This window comes from Crocuta crocuta, unplaced genomic scaffold (assembly GCF_008692635.1).
Source record: "Crocuta crocuta isolate KB4526 unplaced genomic scaffold, BGI_CrCroc_1.0 scaffold41, whole genome shotgun sequence".
NCBI lineage: Eukaryota > Metazoa > Chordata > Mammalia > Carnivora > Hyaenidae > Crocuta > Crocuta crocuta.
The window spans coordinates 16,886,016-16,908,269 of record NW_027529428.1 but is presented as its reverse complement, the minus strand read 5'-3'; the positions used below and the strand labels follow the sequence as shown (position 1 = coordinate 16,908,269).

At 37.1% G+C, this 22,254-nt stretch overlaps 1 protein-coding gene across 5 annotated transcripts in view; it reads right to left on the bottom strand.

The window, feature by feature from the left end:
* RIC1 (RIC1 partner of RAB6A GEF complex) overlaps positions 1-22,254 on the bottom strand; it is a 105,204-nt gene that overhangs the window by 33,130 nt on the left and 49,820 nt on the right. For 4 of the 5 annotated variants that reach the window (XR_013334031.1, XM_077759474.1, XM_077759477.1 and 1 more), the window contains 5 exons: positions 22,123-22,230; positions 15,776-15,918; positions 15,337-15,473; positions 10,936-11,027; positions 5,653-5,741 (listed from right to left, as the gene is read on the bottom strand). Coding sequence is in view for 4 of the 5 variants with exons in the window: in XM_077759474.1 (XP_077615600.1) it covers positions 5,653-5,741; positions 10,936-11,027; positions 15,337-15,473; positions 15,776-15,918; positions 22,123-22,230 (569 nt within the window). In the remaining variant the exon portion in view is untranslated. The remainder of the gene's footprint in view (positions 1-5,652; positions 5,742-10,935; positions 11,028-15,336; positions 15,474-15,775; positions 15,919-22,122; positions 22,231-22,254) is intronic. The other variant, XM_077759475.1, reaches the window with a different exon arrangement.

The following is a 22,254-nucleotide window of genomic DNA, read 5'->3' as shown; positions in this document are numbered from 1 at the left end:
CTAATATAGATTTTAGCCTATAGAGAATAGGCTTGGTTAATAGAGAGAACTCCCTTCTGCCTGTGTTTGAATCCTTACATTAGCAATCCCCAGCATAATGAATAACGGTATTACTTGTGCAGATGAAAAATAAATGGGAATATACATAAGAAACATTTAATTAGTATACTTTACAACACCTGTCCAGGGGAGAAATTTAAAACCAAACCAAGAAGAATCCAACTGAAGTTTACAAAATGAAAGCAATTCCATGTGCAAGAGAAAAAAAGTGGGTATTTATAATCATAAAAGGATCTTAACGTTGACTGAAAAGGACAGGAGATGAAGAGAATTCCTACTACCCTACATAAAATATATACACACATGCACATGATATGCATACCTTTTTTCCAAGCATTATACACATATTAATTATACAAGTATTAAAATCTCATTGCAGAGACCTATAATAGCATATTAATGGTGGTTTACCTAATCCTCAGGTGGCAGAATTACAGGAAATTTACCTAGCTGGTAACCTATAATGAACAGAAATTATGACAATCTGCATATTGAGAAAAATATTAAGAAAGTAATCCAGAGACGTTGTTACAGAGTTAAAATTCCAAAAAAGAGTGAGTCAGCTGCAGAAGCCAAAAGAAAAGAGAAACCCTAAGGAGAGCCTGGTTAGTACCTGGGGTGAGGGAAAAGGGTGGGGAGCAGGGAGGGGAGAAAGGGTGAAAATACAGAGAGGGAGGGGATGAGACTCAGCCATGGTGAGAGGGCTGGGGTTCCATCCTATACAAAGAAGGGGTCCGAGGCCAGCCCAAGTCTGGGAGTCAGAAGGGAAGCTGCTGCATCACACATGGATCCCTGAAGCGCTACAGCTGTGAAACTCGGCCAATGGAGCCAGAAGGAAACAAGGAAGCTGGTCTGTGCTCAAGATGCAGGAGGGTCCAGTCTCCCAAAGTCTTAATTAAGCAGGTTTATAGCCTAAGGTTATTTAATTCAAGCCCGTAGGTAACCAATGGGAGAGACTGTATTCCAAGCACCTAAGAGAACAATCGAAGAACTCAACACAGTGCTGTCCTACGGAAGCAGGCAGGAGCACTTCCTGTAATGATAGAAATGTTCATATTTGCTTGGTCTAATGTGTAGCCTCTCACTACAGGGGGCTCTGGAACATTCTAATGTGACCATGCAACTGAAGAAATAGGTGGAACTCACCAACTCCAATGTCATGACCTGAGCCCAAGTTGGACACGCAACCAACTGAGCCAACCAGGCACCCCAAATTTTAATTTAAAAAACAGCCACATGTGGCTGGAAGCTACCGGGCAGGACAACTTAAGCATGGATAAAAAAAATAAATAAAGAGATAAAGGGGCCAGAAACCACAATCAAAATACCTATCACTCTGCTCTTGCAGGTTGTAAATCTGTCTTTAGAGAAAAATACATGCAAGCCTTTAAAGGCTATTTAATAGCATAAAAATTTAAAAAGAAAATTTCTATTTCTGACAGTATAGCATATTAGACACCTTTAAATGACGCTCCACACTGAAACAACTAGAAAATTAAATCGGATAAACACCTCAAAACAACTGAAAATACTGGGAAGCGAGTAGATCAGCGCTTTTGCTCTGAATTTTTCTGCCAATCCCTAAAAACCCTGACTTCTACTTCTGATGACTCACAGCATATGGGAACAGGAGATAAAGCTCAGAGCCTGGCCTAGGCAAGGCATCTAGAGAAGATATCCACGTAATAGGTGGGGCCACAGGTGGCGACATTCCCGGGACAAGGAAGAAGAGACCACCATGTGGAAGGTAAAGCAATAGCAAAGGACACTTTTCATGTTTGTCCATGAATGGAAAATAAAGATTCTTCCTCTGAGAGTCTGTAACCACAAGTCAGGCCTCTGATGTATAATGTGTGCAACCTGCACGGATCAAGAAAAATTTCAAACAGGGAATATGATGCTAAGGGTTCCAGACTGACGTAGCACTCCCTGGTGACCTGCCATACACACATACAAATCCTCTCTGGAAGGACTCAAATTCAACTTGGGTCACAAAGCATTCAAACAATTAAGTTTGAAGGAAATTAACCAGCTATCAAAAATCCTAAAATATATAAACAAATAAGAGCCCAAAGAACTAATAGTAGTAGTAACTCAGTAGTAACAAACTGAGAAAGGTTTCAGACACTGAGATTAACAAAGAACACAAAAACCATTTTTTAATACCTACAGAAATAAAAGAACATTGAAACTAGGAGCAGGATGCATACAGATTAGAAAAGCGCTAAGTAAACCCTCTGGACATAAAAAATATAATACGTAAAATGGACACATTAAGTAGACTATTAAGCATAAATGAAAAGAGATTAGTGTACTCAAAGATAGGTATGGAAAAATCTTCTAGAATACAATCCAGAGTAACAAAAAAAAAATGAAAAATGTGAAAAGGCAGGTTAAGAAACATGTAAAAAAAAAAAAAAAAGTACAATGTAAGTCTGATTAGATTTCCAGAAAAAGAGATTAAAGAAGAGGCAATATTTAGAGAGATAATGGGTAAGTACTTTCCAGAACAGCTGAATCTGAGGATTCAGCATGCCTGACTCTTCCGCAAGATTAAAAAAAAAGATAAAAAATTAGAAAATTCTTCACCTTCCCAATCACAGTGAAACCGCCCCAAAAGACAAAGAAAATATCTTAAAAGTACCTACAGGGAAAAAAGCCAATCTCCTGAAAAGGAAATACAACTGGACCAGAGACTTCCTAATATCAACAGTGAAACCAAATGGTACTTGAACTTCAATGTACACATGTACACAGATACAGTAATTGTCAATCCAAAACTGTATTAACAAATTAAACCATAATTAAATTACTTTTGTAATTTAAAGTATACTTTCAAACCCCCCCAAAAAAAATTGGGTTTATCATCACAAAAGAATTCACTAAAGGAAATTCCAAAGAATGTACTGCAGACAGAAATGGTCTCAAATTGAACGTATGAGGTCTTATAAGAAATGATGGGCAAAAATACTGGTATACATGTGGGTAACACTAAGTCAACATTAACAGTTACATATCCTAATGTTTCCTGAGATTTTGACATCAGATACCTTAGCTTCCTCCTTGAAGCTTAGCAGATTTTTATTAGATTAGATTTAGATGGGTGCCTCAATTTTTTTGGACATTTTTTTCTGACCCAAACTTCAGAGAAGTGTGTACAGTTATGTAACGATTATTCTTTAAAAAAATTTTTTTTTTTGATGTTTTATTTATTTCTGAGAGAGAGAGAGAGAGAGAGGCAGCGTGAGCAGAGGAGGGTCAGAGAGAGAGGGAGACACAGAATCCGAAGCAGGCTCCAGGCTCCGAGCTGTCAGCGCAGAGCCTGACATGGGGCTCGAACCCACAAACCGTGAGATCAGCCCCTGAGCAGAAGTCGGACGCTTAACCGACTGAGCCACACAGGTGACCCTGTAACAATTATTCTTAACATGGGAGCATATGTAAATGTGGGAGAGGAATAGAACACAGGTTGGAAAAAGGCTCCCAATTACTAATGGGAGTACAATATCAAATCATGAGACATGCAGTCATGAGATTCTACTGCCTATTAAATACAATCCTGCAAAGGACACTGGCTTAAAAGCATATTGGTTCATTCATCACATTTGTAAACTATGTGCGTCTCAATAAATTGAACTAGCTTGGTGTAAAAAGACAGATATGCCCTACACTTCTAGGCTGAGCTTAGTGGAAAAAAGACCTTTATGCTAATAAGTTCAATAAAGCATTATCAATGACAAGATGTGATATGTGAAATGTATCGGGACACAGGAGGGAATGTATTCTATCTAGTTCATAGAGAGACTTCACTTGAGCTGTATCCTGAAAGACCAATATATTCCCTCCATGGAGAAATACGGGACATTTCCGGTAAAGAGGACAATACGAGACAAAGGCGGACTCTCCAGAACCTGGGACTCTGGTAAAGTGCAAGACTGCAGTTCCTAGCCTGTGGGCGGGGCACCCCAGAACACCACAGAAAACCCACAGGGTTATAGGAGATCATCTTCAAGAGAAAATACAGTGACACATACAGGATCTGTTGTACACAACTATCAGATCCAGGTAGTTCACAAGCTGCAACATTAGACTGTGCTACACTTAGTCTGACGATGTTACATCTTTGTGAAGATGGCTTTTCAGGAGTTGCTGCAGAAAAAGTATGTGAAAATCAATGTGGAACAGGAAATATGGGTGGGGGTACTCGATCTCATTCCAAGGTTTGAGAAACTGTACAGTGTCCAATAGGCACAGACATCCTATTAGTAAAAATTAGTGGTTTTTAAAATTTGATTTATTTTTGAGAGCGAGCAAGAGAGCACATGCGCGCCTAAGTGGGGGAGGTACATAGAGAGGGAGAGAGGAGAATCCCAAGCATGCTCCATGTTGTCCGTGCAGAGCCCAACATGGGTTTGATTTCATGAACCGTAAGATCAAGACCCAGGCCAAAATCAAGAGTCAGATGTTTTAATGGAATGAGCCACCCAGGCACCCCAAAAATAGTGTTGAAGAATAAAAATAAAGTATTAGTTTTCTTTCCATTTTATGTCTATTATTTTTTGAAAATGCTACTAGACCTAATTACTTTAGACCTAATTACTTTATAAACAGAACTTTTGGTATTTCTTTTAACAAAGAGGTACTGTGGTAGAATTATGGAGATATTAAGGACAGGGTGAACCAAAAAAATAATGCCAGAAATATCTGGCAGAAGACCTTACATGCCACAGATGTGGTAGATACTGAGGAGGAGTTAACCAAACACCTGTTTCCATATTCAAGTTCTCCCATGCCCACTTCTGCCATATAGGCTTGGAAAATCCCAAGGTAGCTAATGTGACATAATTACAGCCAATGAGATGTAAGGGGAAGATAGCTGGAGCAGGTAGGAGGAGAAAATGGTTCTGAGAAAGCTCTCGCTTTCCTGATCAAAAAACAAATACGCCGTTTCCTCCTTTCTCCTGGACTCAAACGCAGTAGTAATGCCTGGAGCTCGGAAGCTGCCTGCGACCATGGAGGAAAGGCCAGATGAAGGCCAGCAGCAGCTCACCTTTGGACTTCTTGCTGTTAGAGAAAATAAATCTTATTTAAGCCACAGTATGTTAGGTTTTCTGTTAGTTTCGGTCAAAAGTATTTCCAATGACAAAGACTTTAGAGTTAATCCTACACGTTCTACTCCAGATTCACTAAGGGGTTCAGAAAGAGACTCTCATTTACTTGCAGTATATCTACCATTTAGAACACGGTCTGGCCTACAGGGGGTATTCAATCAGTATCTGCTGAATGAATGCATTGATTTGGAAGGCTTAAAACAACTAAGGCAATAAAGTTAGGTAAGAACTAGCGCAAAGTCCAGAGAAGGATTATACAGGGTAAAACTAAGTGAGGACACCGAGGACTAAATGAAAAAATAAAAGAAGTATCCTTAGGAGCCTCCCTAACTACATGGAAATCTCTGGGCCACACAGAAACTGTTCTATGGTTTAACAGTATCTGAACTATAGCATGCATCATTTAAATTCACAATTGCTACACATACCATTATGTGTACATTAAAAATTAAAAGTAAGAAGGAAAATAAAAAGGACTCACCAGGATATTGTTTCGCTGTTAGCTCTAGTTTATGGGACAGCAGCATAGCTCCAGTGGTGTTATCTATTGTATAAACCTGTACAGAACCACTGTGAAAAATAAACAAGCTTTTAATAAAAAAAGATAAATACAAATACAGAAAGCATTACTATGGAATAATTATGTTCTGCTGCAAAGAGTGTAAACTAGACCAAAACCATTTTGTAAATAATTTGCAACCTCATAAATCAGAACAAATGGGTATTTTTAATCCAGTAAAATGTTCCCTCTAAACATAGCTCAAAAATATCCTTGTCCATGTTATCAAGGGGCATGCCCAATGTTCATTACAGTATTACGTATAAAGGCAAAGAAATGGAAACAGTCTGAATGTCCAGCAAGAGAAAAGAAGCATGAACTGGAGTACACTCATACAGCAGTCCAGCATACAGCACTGACAATGAACGAACTGTGGTCATGCGCGTTAAAATAGATAGCTAATACATACATATGTAGTATACTTCCATTCCTATACAGTCAAAAACATTCAAAGCATAGTACATACATCTGTGGTAAAAATGCAACAAAGAGCTAATGGACACACACATTCTGGCAGAGAAGGAGGGATATTAAAGAAAAGGGTGAAAACGGGGGGGCTGATTGGTCAGAAATGTGCTACTTCTCATGCTGACAGCAATTTATACAGATTTTATTATTTTTACATGCTTTATTATTTTATCTATACACATGATATTCTTTTATGTACATGGTATGTACAATGATTTCATGCATGAAATCTTTACAAGGATCAAATTTATGAAGGGCCAGAAACCAAAACCAAAACTGTGTATCTTCTAATCTACACATCAAGACTGACCTATAACCATCATAAAACAGTAAGATTTTTGCTTATGGAACTATGTTCAGATCAAAAATTTAACACAAATGTTGATTTTAAAACACTGTTAAATCTAAGGCTGCTTTTGCACGAATCAGGATGACACAGGTTCATGGGTGCCCGAGTGTTCTGGCACTTGTGTGTGCTCTTTTGCAGGAGGAGTCAGATGGTTTCCACAGCGGTTCTGATCCAAATGCAGCCAAGTTAACTCTTCTCAAGGATTAGGACTGGGACTAAACAGAGTCCCTGTAGTATCAGGCCACTTGGAGCTATCCCGCAGCTCACTGACGCTCTGTTTTTAACTCTCTGTTTCTGTTTCATTTTGGATCACTTCTCTTGCTGTGTTTTTTACATTTATTATTCTTTTCTTCCGCAATGTCTGATGTGGATCTTTTTTATATCTTCCATATTTAATACTCAAAAGAGACCCTCTCCAGTTCCCTGGAGTTCCCTCCTTGTGCCACTCTGTCACCTGTGCCTATCTGTCCTGAGTCTTGGCTGCTCTGGTCTCCCCAGAGTCTCACTTCCTCATAATTCAACTCAAGGAATCTGCCAGGATCTGTCTCCCTGGTCTCGGGCTGCAGCCTGGAAATACAAAGTAATTAAAGCTGAGGCATTTATAGAGTTTTCTTATTTGTTTCTCATCTTTCAGGGATCAGTGTCCTCTGGTGCTCAATGTCTCAAATTCATACTGCCTTTCTGTTTCATGTTTTTGTCCATTTTTCCCTCCACATGGGAGAGAAAATCTGATCTGTTATTTCATCTTAGTCAGAAGTCAAATGCCTATGAATAGGTATCTTTCCAGACTACCTGCCCAATTAGATACTTTGCTGAAGGATAGCATTAGGTAGCTAGCAGGTGTTTACTTATTTTTGCTCTGCATCTGAAACTGCCATGCGGTAACGTTGAGGTGCTGAGCTCTAACAAGTCAGTGAGGAGAGTCCAAATATCTTTACTACAAGAAACTGGTGGTAAGTCAACACTTACAAAAGACTGACAATTAACCTTTTTATATATTCTATAAGGCCTCTATTGTTTCTTTTATTTCCATTTCTCATTAAACCATTATGAGAGAGAGATTTTTTTCATGCGTAAGAAACTACTGACCTCAAAGCAAGAAAGATATCTCCATAATAAAGATATGGCTATTATCACAAGTGACCAAATTTAGTATCATTAATACAACCTAGAGACAACCTAATGTTACTGCTCCATGGTGCCAGAGTATGTACACATCACATATGACAATGTTTAACCAGCATCTAGTCAGACCTTTAAACATAAAGGTAAGAATTAGGTTGTAAGACTAATCCCCTGAAAACTGGCATCCTGCGACTCTGCTTCTTACCCAACTTAAAGGACACCAGCTATAGTTTAGTGTTCAGGGAAATTAATCCTGGTTAGGGCTGGAAGGTCAGAGCTAGAAGCCACTGATATGTCGCACAGCCATAATCACAGAACTTTCACTCCAACCCACGATCACACCAAAAATAAGGCTAGTACTCTCCCAACTGATGGGAAAATAAGATGCCTGAAAAGCTAAAGGACAAGACTCCAGCTCCATGACCCTGGGGAGGGGATCCTCATGTGGATCCTAACACCTGGCCTCGGCTGACTCACCGGCGCTAGCCCTGACTATGGCCCATATCAAGGGCACACCCGCTGCTGCCCAGTCGGTGCTGATATGCCAGCTCCCTAATCATCTGACTGCACCGGCTTCAAAGTTCCAGGCATTACTGGTTTAAAGGAACTAACTAAATGCCATTATGAGGAAACAACGAGATACATTTAGAATACTGGACATTCTATAAACAACCAGCCTGGACTCTTAAAAAAGTTAATGTCATGAAAATAAGAAAAACAGGGGCGCCTGAGTGGCTCAGTTGGTTGAGCTTCCGACTTCAGCTCAGGTCATGATCTCGCGGTTTGTGGGTTCGAGCCCTGCATTGGGCTCTGTGCTGACAGCTCAAAGCCTGGAGCCTGCTTCAGATTCTGTGTCTCCTTCTCTCTCTGTCCCTTCCTTGCTCGCATTCTCTCTCTCAAAAATAAACATGAAAAAAAATTTTTTAAATAAAAAGAAAAATAAGAACAACAGTGTATGGATTGTTACAGGCAAAAGGTAACTAAAGGGAAATAATAACTAAATGCTATTCCTTAATTTTGATGGACTCTGGTGAAAATAAGGAGCTACAGAAGATATTCTGGTGACAAATGGGTCAATCTGAATATGAACTGAGTATCAGTTCTTATTTGGGATTTATCGTTAATTTAAATTATAAATTCTCATAATTTTCTCATAATAAAAATACTGAGTTTATGTAAGAAAATGTCCTCTCTTTTTTGGAAACCAAGAAACAATGTAAATGTCCATTAACAGCAAATCAGATAAATTATGATACATTCATACACTAGAACACTATAAATCAATCAAAACTGATTTCAGCCACTGGCAAACGGCATGGATGAATTTCACAATGCTGACTGGAAAGAAGCAAGACCCAACACACAGAATGTGATTCTATTCCTACCAAGTTCAAAATCAGGTAAAACTAAATTACCCTCTTTGGGAATGCATGCGTGGGCGGTAAGCTATAAAGACTAAGGAAATGATCATCACGAAAGACAGAAAATTGGTTACGTGTAAGTGTGCTGGAAGAGACATGGGAACTGGGATTTAGGGAGTCACAGGGTGGGACTTGTGTCAGCTTGCAACACTAGTTCCTGACCCAGGGTGAACAGATGGGTGTATTACAATTATTTGCAAAAGTGAGTATTTGGATTATGTACTTTCCTGTATGTTTCTATTTTACAATATGTAAATTCAAAAGGATATTATAAACCTTAAACCAATAAATTTGACAGTGATATGAAGGAAACCAATTCCTAGAAAAACAGAACTTGCCCAAATGACTGAGGAATAGGTAGAAAATCTAAACCTTCTTAAATCTAAACTGGATTGAATCAGTAACTCAAAAAACTCCACACAAGAAAAACTGTCGGCTCAGAGAGCCTCACTGACAAAGTCAGCCACAAATTCAAGGATAAAGAGAAAGAGGGAAACCAGTCCTCAACTTGTTTCATGACATAAACATAGCCTTGGTTAATCAGGAAAGCAGGAAAAAGAAAAATTATAGGCAAAATATGCTAATAAACAGATTTAAAACTTTTAAACAAAATGTGACCGAATCAAATCCATGAATATGAAAAAAAATACACTTTTCCTTCTTATACTGAGCTAAATTTACTTTTATTTCTACCTTTATCTCTTCAGTGAGAAGCAGTGTTAAGAACTCACCACTTTATGGATTACTGAGAGTATAAAGAAGGTGATGATTTATAACGTGTATTATTTTAAAAAAATTTTTTTAATGTTTTTCTTTATTTTTGAGGGAGAGACACAGACTGAGCTGGGAAGGGGCAGAGAAAGAGGGAGACACAGAATCCAAAGCAGGCTCCAGATTCTGAGCTGTCAGCACAGAGCCTGACACAGGGCTCGAACTCATGAACCGCGAGATCATGACCTGAGCCAAAGTCGGACACTTAACTGACTGAGCCACCCAGGTGCCCCTATAAGGTGTATTATTTACACTAATAAAAATACTGTGATACTCAACTTCATGTAGCTAGAGATAATATTAGATGTACGTTCTACAGAACCGCTAACCCTCATTTTGAGGGCAAAATGAAATTTCCTATTTAAGAAAGTTCGGAAGCCTATAAAAGCACTGCACATATTGGAAAGTATTATTTATTAAGTATCTAAGACATAATTTTTTCACTGGAACTAAAATACAAATTTGAGAAAGTCAGGTACCTTATTGTTTTCTAACATATCCCAAGTACTAAGAATTGTGCCTTGTGCATGGGAGACACACAGACCCGCTGAATGAATAATCTGTATTTAATTTTACTTCTAAAACCTGCATTATTGGAATTAAAACAAGAAACTGGTATTATGCACGAGCTTTAAATGTGCTCATTAACTAAGGCACAACCACAGATTCAAAGGCAACATCCACACTGAGCTCTTATAAAGGATTATAAAAAAAAAAAAAAAAAAGGAAAGAAAGAAAAATATCTTCTTGATCCTCTTTTAAACAATAAAGAACCTAAATTTTGGCTGATTTATTCTTCTTAACTTATAACTCAATTTCCTACCACTGAAGAAAAGCTCATCTTTACAAATTAAAACATTCACTATCTAAAATCTAATCTTTAGATCTGTTTATTACTTCAACCAAATAAAGTACAGCTTTATTGTTACAGCTGATTCCTAAACTATGACAGGCAGGACGAAGTTTACAAGTGTGTAGAACATTTTCTGTTTAAAAATATACATTAAAAAAATTTAAAGACCCATTATTTTTGCCAGTAACTCTTAAAATGAAGAAGACTCTCTCAATTACCTTGCACAACCAAACGCCATTAGTCGATACTTGTTATTTACTGCTACACAGGTTCCATCAAAAACATCTTGTGGCCAAACTCCATGGAGCTGCTGTAACAAAGGAAAATAATGAAGGTCTTAAAAGTGCTGTCCAAATATATTATAATCAGTATAATTTGCCTTCAGTAAACACAGTTCCAGAAGGCTCCATGTGGTTTCATCTGGATAGGAAAATATGCCATCAGGACTACCACCCAATTTTTCTCCCTTAAAATACCAATTTCATTTATTAGTTCAACAAATATTCCCACAGAAGCTCAGTCCAGTGCTAGTTTATCTACTTATAAAACACTAAAAAAATGGACAATCTCCAAACCCAAACTAAAAGATGACGACTTTCCTATTAGAAAGTAAACCCCTGACAGCAGCAACTGAATCTACCTTGCTCAATAGTATCATCCTCACCACCTAGCACACAGTGTTTAACTTCTTGCTTGGGAGGAAAGAATAAATTTATTTGGCCTATCTTTCAGAAGTGATTTGTGAGGTGTCAAGTGCCCACTATTCTCTATTATTCCTTTGTTTTGCAGTGAGGCACATCACCTGGTATGGTTAACTACCGGTACCTGGCAGCCTGACCTAACATCTCAGATCTAGTGCTCGCTTGCTGAGATGATTATCTGACCTTTCCAAGCCTCATTTTCTCACCTGGAAGTTACTAATCTCTTAGAGTGTTGTGAGGATTAAATGACTATGTAAGTTACTTGTTAATACAACGGCTAGCACTCAACAAGTTAACCATTCGACTAATGAATAACACTATTATTAAGCTTAAATGCTATTTTATTTTGAATATAGAAACAGAATAGATTCAGCTCCATTGTCTGTTTTACTTTGTCAAACCAAGGATGTTTTAGATTATAAATTCTAAGGCTAAGGTCATCGTTGACTATGAGTTTAGTAAGCACAAAACCCCAGCATTTTATTTCTGGATGATCCCAACAGTAAACATTAGAAAACTTAATAATTATAGCTCTGTGTAAAATATAATACTACAGGTTTTATTTAATTCCCAAATGAGATATATGATCAACTACCTAAACATGGCACATGTGCTTCCTTTTCTGTAAGAATTTATTTTCCAATTTTAATAATAAAGCTACAAACTATTTTAGATGACAAAAAATGTAAAGACAGCACTGAGCATTATTTCTTTGGAGCACTGCTCAGACTGAAATTAATTCGCTGATTTCTGTAACAAGTCTTTTCCAGGGCCCACTCTTCACCACACACTGCTCCAGGTGCTAGGGATATGGCAGGTATTCAAATACAACAGAACCTTCGTGTGTAGCCCTGCCTCATATGTTAGGAGGCTGTCACGTTAAAAAAAAAAATTGTATAGTATATTGGAGGTTGGTAAATGCGATAGAAAAAAATAATACAGCAATTACAGGGAATAGGTAGTACAGGAAAAGGATATGATATTAAACAGTTTTTCCCACGAAGGTGCAGTCTGAGGAAAGTACTGAAAGAGATGTAACAAGTACAAAGGCCCTATGCTAGTGGCATTTCTGGCATGTTCATAGAACATGAAAGAAGCCTATGCAGATGGAGTAGAGTGGAATGCAGAAGGAGAAGTAGTAGATGAGATAACAGATGTTAAAAAGTCCAGATTTATTGCACTCTGAAAGCCACTACAAAAATTTTTGACTTTTTTCCAACTTACATATGGGGAGTCACTGGAGGGTCTTTAAATTTTTTTTAACTTTTCCATTACGAATTATAACACATTAGAGAAGAATGCGCAAAACCAAAATTGTACATCTCAATAATATCACAAAGTAAACACTTGTGGAATTAGCTAGCACTCAGGCCAAGAATTCGAAGTATCTAAAAGCCCCCACAACAGCGTCCCTCCCCATCAATATACCCTCACACTCTATTACAAAAGTAACCAGTATCCAGACTTAAATGGTGATCCCCTCCTTCTTTTCCATTAGATGGATACCACTTAAGTACATGCATCCATACAAACTCTAATTTAGAATAGCCTATGGTTTTATTTTCCCTTTACTTTTACATAAAATAAAATCATAGCACATACTCCTTTCCGTCTACTGCCTTCACTCAGTGCGTTTGTGAGACCCACCCACGTGCATCCACATCGCCGCATACAGCCCTGCTGGCCATGCTCACTACAGCCTCAACCACTCACTGGGCCTCTGCCTCCCTGGTCTGGTGATTCCTTAGTCTCAGGCACATTTAAAAATGTTTTTCCTCCAGCTTTTCTAGTCATCTTCAGCAGGTTTTGTCCTAATCACCTAAGCCTACTGAAGGGTTCTAAGCAGAAGAGTGACATAATCTGAAATATTTTAATACATCTGTTAAAAGAATCAAAAAATGTCAAAAAGAATTTTTACAAAGCACTTAAATAATGCCTAACATAAATATGCCATCAGTGTATTTCCCAATTGCCAGTAATACATATATGTATTCTTTTCTTGTAATTTGTATTTTCTAACTTATTTAATAATGTCCATTTGCTTTTTCATTATTTTTAAAATTCTTAATTTACTGGAAAATGTTCTTTAACCAAATGCTAAGAAAAATCAGTAAAAGCTGATCATCAGAAATGAGTCACTTTTTCAGTTCTAGGATTTTTGTTTTCAATAAAAACATTTAAATCCCAAACATAATTTACAAATATACCTTCTAAAAAGTTATTCTCCAAAGGCTTATTTTTACTCTTATATATTAACATGTTACCACAAATGTACTATTTAGTACTTTACTATTTGAGTAAAGAGGATAATGGAAAACAGCTTTAGGAATATTAAAACTGACACTGTAGAAAATAATATGCCCTTAAAAACTTAAAATCTTTTCCAGTCAAAGAGAGAAGACTGAATATTTAGCTTCTCTGACTCTTAAATCCCCAACTTTTAGAACAAGTTTTTTTCAAAAAGCACAAACTTGCAAGGAAAAAGAATGGGTGAGAAGGTAGTATCAGAAAGTTTTAGAAGCTAGGAAGCATGTGGATGAACAGAACCCTTAGCTTACAGTAAACAATGTTGAAAAACAGCTAAATTCACCCTGCAGGGCACACAGAAGGCTTGGGGGCTGAGATTGCTCAGAAAGGCTGCACTCCCAGCAGCAGGACTGGTTCACAGCCTGTGGAAGCACCAGCTGGCTGGCCTCACAGTACCTTCCCAAACTCAGCAGCTAAGAAATATCCCACCTTCACTCCAACAGAAAAATGGAGATTTTTCTTTGAAGAAAAATGAAACAGAAAACCCTGGTAGTCTCTGGCCACACTGAAAACCTGGGTAAGAAAATATGGATCTTCTAATTTAATACTTCCATAACTTAAATCCCAGGCTACTGGGCCGGCCAGGTATGTATTCTCTGGAAAGGACTCTCTTCCAATGAGCAGAAAGGGGAAGTTAGGAAACAATCCAGTTAGCTCACCCTATGATGAAGATAAGGGTCGACCAAACCCAGCAAAATCCACACAGCTTTCAGTGAATCCAAATGTTTATTTTGGGTCTCTGTCACAGCAACCAAATTCATCTAACAACTAAACATATATTAATCAACCACTAACTATGGAAAGATCTTATTCAAACAAAGGCATTAAGGAAATCCTCAGGATGATGGATAGCCAACAAACACAGCTGTGTTAAAGGTACATTGAGCAAGCAGTCCAGTTTGGAGCAAGCCAGAAGGTTCCAAGAGAAATTTCTTCAAAAAGATGAAACAAACAGAAGACCTGATGTGTCTGAAGGAATTGAAAAGATATTTACACAACCAGAAGACAGTCTGAGGTTCAGTTACTGGTAAGTACATAAAAACTAAACAAACATAAAGAACAATTATTAATTCCCAGTGGGAGGGAAACCTGCAGGAAAGAAAAATTAATCATAGCATCACATGGCTCAGGTACTAATAGGGTTTATATAGCAATAACAATATAAGCAATGAATAAGAATGTAACAGAAATCATAGTAACTGTATTAGGAAGATGGGAAGAATACAAGAGTGCGGTAGGAATGCGGAAGCAAATGAACTTTTTCCACAGTGAGAAGTCAATAAACAGCCTAAAAACTAAAAATTAAATACTCAGAGCAGTGGAAATAAAAAGCAAAATAACCAGTGAAGAAAAACAAAGTAGTTGCCTCCAAGAATGGAAAGTGGATGTGAAGAGAGCAGGAAAGAGGGAAGGAATTATCATTTTTCTTCAACACATCTAACAGATTTGTCTACTTATATTAAGTGTAATCTATGCATCATTTTGATTACAAATTATTGAACAATAACCCTAAAATCTTAAATAAGGAAAACTGGTGGTGGAGTTTAATAACAAAAACTAAAATTAGTAAATCCAAAATTAAGAAAATAAACATTCCAAAATAAGCCATACCTCCGCAGTAAATCTACTCGACACTGGAGTAATAAACCCAATTTTACCATCATTAAACACAACGGCAAAGCCATCAAGTGTGGCACAGTATTCCATGTCTCTGATGTGCACATCTGCAAAACCCAGGAATGAACCTGCTGATGAAACACAAGTACATGAAATATGAATATCATATAGTATAGTAAATAACTCCCTCACATTTCTTTTTGCAAACCCTGTAAGGACAGTTAAAAGGGCAAAAACAATGATCTAACACCACTAAGCCACTAAACTATTCCTTCCTATACACACACACACACACACACTCTTTCTCTCTCTCTGCCCCCCTTGCATAATTAATTCCAAAGTAGAAAAATCAATGTTCACTCATAAAAATATCTAACCAGATTATATCAAATATTAAACATCTGACTCTACCCCAGGCAGAAAGTATACCTACCTCTAGATGACTGCAGATCTACTGAAAAAGGTACTGTGCAAAGATTAATAGCTTTCCTTCCATTCGTCATTCCTTCCCAGTGAATAAGATGAAGGAGCCCATCAGAAGTCGCAACTAGGAGATCTTCCAGCACGGACTGCAAACTGTAGGGAAGTAAGCAATTTAGAATCAATGACCTACTAAGAGAACACACTCAGAAAGCAAGGAGTATGAATATAATGGCTCTGGAGAATATTCATGTAGAGTGGATCACGAAACCACTTACAAACTGTCACTTATCTACAATTTAAGTATCTAGTGGCTTCATCTTTGTATAACTGAATCTAGAATCAAAAATTCTGGATGAAATACAAGACTATGGGCAGCCATCGTCATGAACTTGATCAACTTGGTTAAAACTAGAAATACTCAAACAGCAAATTCAAAGATGAAAGATGATAACTGACAAGAAAGGAAAAAGGCAAAGAAACCATAAAAAGAACAACTTATGACAGGCTGGCAATCTGGAGCTACAGAGTACAGAGGTAATAATCCTCTAGCTCTGGCCACCAAAACCTCCTCAGTGATGGAAATGTGTTATCAGACATGGTAAGCAGCAGGCACGTGTGGTGACTGCACACCTCAAACATGGCTAGTGTGACAGAAGAATGTATTTCTTAATTTTGCTCACTTTTAACTAATCGAAATTCATCAAGGAACTTCATTTGACTAGAGGCTACTTTACTGGAGCACACGGTTCTAGATCCCTGTATTTCTGGAGTACTGCTGAGCCTGACGTTCATTCATACAACAAGCATTCATAAAGCCCATGCTCCATGACAGGCCATGTTCTGGTTGGAGATTCCGAGGTGGGAACAACAGTTCCTCCTTTCAGAAGACCTCTCAGTTGACTTAAGTGAGAATTATGGAGTATGATCTCCACACTTACTTGTTTACAAAGAGACTTAACATTTACTTAACTAATGGCAAATAAATGTCCACCTTGCTCACTCTTATGTGTCCAGCCCCTAAGGCAGTGCTAGTTACACATGGCATGAAATGTTTGTGAGAGGAGGGAAAAGGGGAGAAAGGGAAAGAGGAAAAGGGAACCCAAGAATGATAGTGCAAAGGTACTGGCATAGAGGAAGAAAAAGAGAACAGGGGAACTAGTGGAAATTGACATCAAAGAGCCAATGGAGTAAGATGGATGGAAAGTAAGGTGGAAAGCATACTCAAGAGTATCAAATGCTAGGGGCGCCTGGCTGGCTCAGTTGGTTAAGCGTCTGACTTTGGCTCAGGTCATGATCTTATGGGTCATGAGTTTGAGCCCTGCATCAGGCTCTGTGCTGACAGCTTAGAGCCTGGGGCCTGATTCAGAGTCTTTGTCTCCCTCTCTCTCTGATCCTCCCCCACTCATACTCTGTGTCTCTCTCAAAAAAAAAATAAATAAAAATGCAAGTGTAAGAAAGAATGAAAAAATGAAAAATGTGGTGTCCATAACATATACTCCCTATTATTTTAATACTATTAAAATTTTTTTCATACTTAAGAAGAGTAAATTTCAGGAACAGTTTAATCCATAATGGTGGGGCAAAAGTTTTTAATGCTTTAATTCTTAAAGTAAGCCTCAATCCTTTAAAAATCATTCACCAAGGATCTCAGACAATGAAGAAGGGTTTTCTTCCCAACTATAAAAATAGTAAAAGGGTAGAATGACATATTCTCTTACCCAGATCCATCTCTTGAACTTCAGAACATCTGCAATCAACTGAGTTTACAGAAAGTTCACTTTTTGAAGTATTATATATTTTTCCCTTTCAAATTTGTATTTTAGTGCAAAATGTGCATGTAGCATGCAGTAAGTAGAATATAAAAACTTTAGGGGTTAAATCTGCTACATGTCAGGAGAAGCGATTTAGTGGAGTAGTCATTGGCTTACCAGTGATTTTCATTCAGCAGGAGTCAGCCTAGGTTTTTTCCAACTACATTCACCCTCTCCCCTGTTTCTATTTCCCTAGAAGAATCACTGCATATGACAGTTAGGAGCAAGACCAAGGTTACCTTACAGGGATTTAACTACCTCCTAGGCAAAACTCAGCACTCTTCTGACAAAGTTAACAGAAATCAAGAATCTCTACATTGTCATCTCCAGCACTAGGACAAAAATGACTAGATGTGTCGAGACAGGAAAATGTCACCCAGAATCAAGAGAGAAATCAATCAATATAAATATACTCTGTCAATCCTGATGTTGGAATTAAAAGATAATGACTTTAATATAACTACGATAAATATGACGAAGAATCCACAGGAAAAGTTAGATCCTCCTCATTCAACTGGAAGTAAGCAAACTCATTAAAACGAAGGCTGAGGTCACTTGTTAAATTATGGAGTACTTCCCTAAGGTTAGTAAACAGGCCTTGCTCCAACCATGCAACTATGTGCCCACTGACTGCCAATGCTACAAAGATCTAACAATTAAAGATTAATTCTTGGAATAAGGAGATATCAGGATTCTCTACCAATAATCACTATGACATGTCTTTTCATGCTGCACTGGTTTTTAAATATTTTGAAAATCACTGCTGGGTATACACACAAAATATAAATAAATATACTCTAAGTTATGTCCTCAGAGAGCTTCTCCAATCACTGATTTCATGGGCTTTTTAACAGCTAACTGATATGACAGAGGTGCCTTCCCTCCCCCCTTAATTTAGGATCTTGGAAGCAGCATAGCATCATCTTGAAAGCAGATGGGGTGCCTAGGTGGCTCAATCGATTAAGTGTCTGTCCGACTCTTGATTTTGGCTCAGGTCATGATCCCAGGGTTGTGGGACAGAGCCCCATGTTGGGCTCTGTGCTGAGCATGGCACCTGCTTGGGATTCTCTCTCCCCACCCCCACCCCTCCTCCGCTCAGGTACGCACTCTCTCAAAATAAATAAAATTTAAAAAAAACATTTAAAAAGTAGAGCATTTCTCATTAATCAAATAGTCTTAATAATAATGGGAAATATATCATTCATAATCACCAATTCTCAAATATGTAAATATATTTAATATCTAACAAATATTAAATACTATAAACTACATAGGGTTTTCCTAAGCGCCGGGATGAAGGAAGATTAAGTAACAAACTGTGGTATTTACTAGTATCATACGGTATTAGTTAGAAACAGACTAAGAATTTTAACTACAGATCATATCCATACTTTTCACCTTCTAAACACTCTATCCTCAATTAATAACACACACTGGATGCTTACCATTAATCCTAGTCTTTCTTCAAGCAAAAATTAAAAGATGGCAAGAGTTTTTGCCATATTATGCCTACAAGCAAAAGTTTAACTATTATCTCTAATTTCACAGGACTTGTATTTTTTGGTGGTGAGCGGGAAGATGGTTGGTTACAAAGGTCAAATATCATGTCTTCTCCTTCAATGCAAAATCCACACAGGATATCCAACCACATTTCCAACAAGTATGCATTACAGGTGCTAATAATACTGCTCTGAAAAGCAATTATTTTTCAGAAGTCTCAAGATAAACCCTACAGATCTCCTTCTATCACCTAAATTTGTTGTGTATATTAAAAACTAGCACCTCATTAAAACAAATAAAACCTCTTAGCATCTGACAAGTTAAACTTGTACAAGATGACAGGATTTCCTCTTTTTTAGAGCCTATTTTTCTATTCCATCCCCATGATCCATACAGTCTGCCACTGGATGCAGGTAGAAAGCCACGCTTGTACAAGTCCACGTAGGCTGTACCCACAGACATTCCAAATTCCTCACGTACCAAGTTACATTCTTAAAAAGGATCTCTGTGCTGAAATAACATCTGAGGTCAAGAGTAACTTTCTGATCAAGGTGATCATAACTTAGACAATAAACTATTTGTAAAAAACAAAAAAAACGAAAAAACAAAAAAACAAAAAAACAAGGTGATCATAACTTAAAGTCAATCCTGTGTAACCCGGATCACATTGATGCAAATAAGGAGAACAAAACAATCTTATTTTTCTTTGAAGAAAATACATAAAAAGATGGACTAAACATGGCGAGACCAAAGCCAGGCACTTGCAAACAATTTTATTTACTTAAGGTGTACCAGTATCTGTACTGCAGTCTAACAAAAGTAATGGTGAAAATAGCCTTTTTTTTTAGAAATGCGACTGAGATGAATTAAAAAACACTAGCATTACATTCATACAGTTCAATATATTCATATGTTACATCCCTAAAATTCAATATTTAATGAGACTACACTGTAAAAAATCATTTTCCCCAACTTGTGGCCTACCCACTCATTTCTCATACTGTTTCTTATACATTTTTCCAGAACAATACATATTCTAACATTACCAGCTCCCTTTTAAAAATAAATATTGGGGCGTCTGGATGGCTTAAGTCGGTTAAGCAACCGACTTCGGCTCAGGTCATACTCTCGTGGTTCCTGAGTTCGGGCCCCGCTTCAGACTCTGTGCTGACAGCTGGGACCCTGGTGCCTGCTTTGGATTCTGTGTCTCCCTCTCTTTGCCCCTCCCCCACTCTGTCTCTGTCTCTCAAAAATAAATAAACGTTAAAAACAAATATTAGCATTATTACAGAGTACAACTTGCTCTTTTCACCCGAGAACACATTTGGGAAGTGTTTTCAGTAAAGAGTGCCCTCAATGTTTCTACAGATGCATACTGTTCCCACTGTGCAGAAGGTAAGAAAAGTTATTTAACCAGCTCCCTAGTGACTGACATTTAGGTGGCTTTTGATCTTCTGTTATTATAAACAATGAAAAACCCTATGAGCATGTCATCTAAATTATGATATTTGTATGATTAATTCCTAACAACAGGCATGCTGGACAAAGACCATGAGCTTATGTAACTTTGATAGACACTGTTTAATTAATTTCCATAGATATTGTATAAATTTATATTCCCACCAGCAGTGTATAAAGTTCTTACCCTTGAGAGACTCTTGAATGCTGAGAACAAACTGAGGGCTGATGGAGGTGGGGAAAGGGAAGGGGGGTGATGGGCATGGAGGAGGGCACTTGTGGGGATGAGCACTGGGTGTTATATGGAAACCAACTTGACAATAAACTATTAAAAAATTAAAAAATAAATAAATAAAATGTTAATTTAAATAAAGCTCTTATCCTTGATCTCCCCGAAAACAGTATTTTACCTAACTGCTCAGACATGTAAGTCATTTAATTACTCTCCTAAAGGAGATTATTTACTATATTAACTGAAATGTAGACAACTAAAAGAAACTGTTTATATTCTGTGTCCCTTTGTTCTACTGTTTTTTTTTTCTTGCTATGAGAAATCTTTATGTATTGTAAAAATTGGACTTTTGTGATATTCACTACAAGTATATTTCCTTGTTTTCATAGTTTACGTTTTCCTTTGATCATACTTAAGGTGGTTTTTCCCCCTAGTTTCTTTTTTTAACTTTTACATAATCTAATTTATCAATGTTTCTTTTCATAAGAAATTATTTGCAGACATTTTGACAGAAGATTTTAATGACTCCTAACAAAATGAATTTTGAATTACAATATTTTTGCTAATATTGATCATTTTTTAAAGTAAATCATATCATCAGAGGTAAGAATTACTGGCTATTTTGATGCAGACAAGGCTGGAATATCACCATTGGAATTTCATAATCCTATATGATTTGGCACAATGACAGCAAAACGTTCTTGAAGGCCAGTTTTAACTCTGAATTCAGTTGAAAAGAACTCTTTGTTTAAAAAGAAACAAAAAAATTACTGTTATAGTAAAAGCTTTGTTAAAAAATACACTTTTAACAAGAAACACACATTACAGACAACTAAAATGTCAAATGCCGTTTTACACATACACTAATGTCAAATTACACATGCACTTATTTTTTCTTCCAATGGATATGAAATAAGTTTTTTACTTTGATAATTCTGGCCTTATCATAAAACCTTTATTCATACTTAGATCAGAAAGCTTAACTTTCTTCCAAGTACTCAAATATTTCCCCAAAACTTAAAAAGTATTGGAAATAAGTCACTATCCCTTTTCCTCAACTGCTGTGATTTTTATCAGTATCATTCAAGTAACTATGCTATCATTCAAACAGTTCCAGTTCTTCCGAAAAATATACATTTCTTAATAAAATTATAGTTGGCATGCTCAATTTATGGGCTTTATTTAATAAATAACTGAAGTATAATAACATACTAACAGTTTATCAAGCATTTAAAGTTAAAGAAATTATTCTCAATGTAAAAAATGAAATAAACTTTCTTACTGATCATGTGATTAATCAACTACATTGTATAAATTTAGCATCACAAAATGCTAAATTTAACCAAGGTACTATACCTCATGATGGGTGCTTGCAAATCCAGTACTTTCCTCATTTCTAAATTTAATGCTGGAGCACACTGTTCTTCCTTAAAATGAGGTGTCCCCTTCATTTGTGGACTCCCTCTAAAAAAAAAAAAAAAAAAAAAA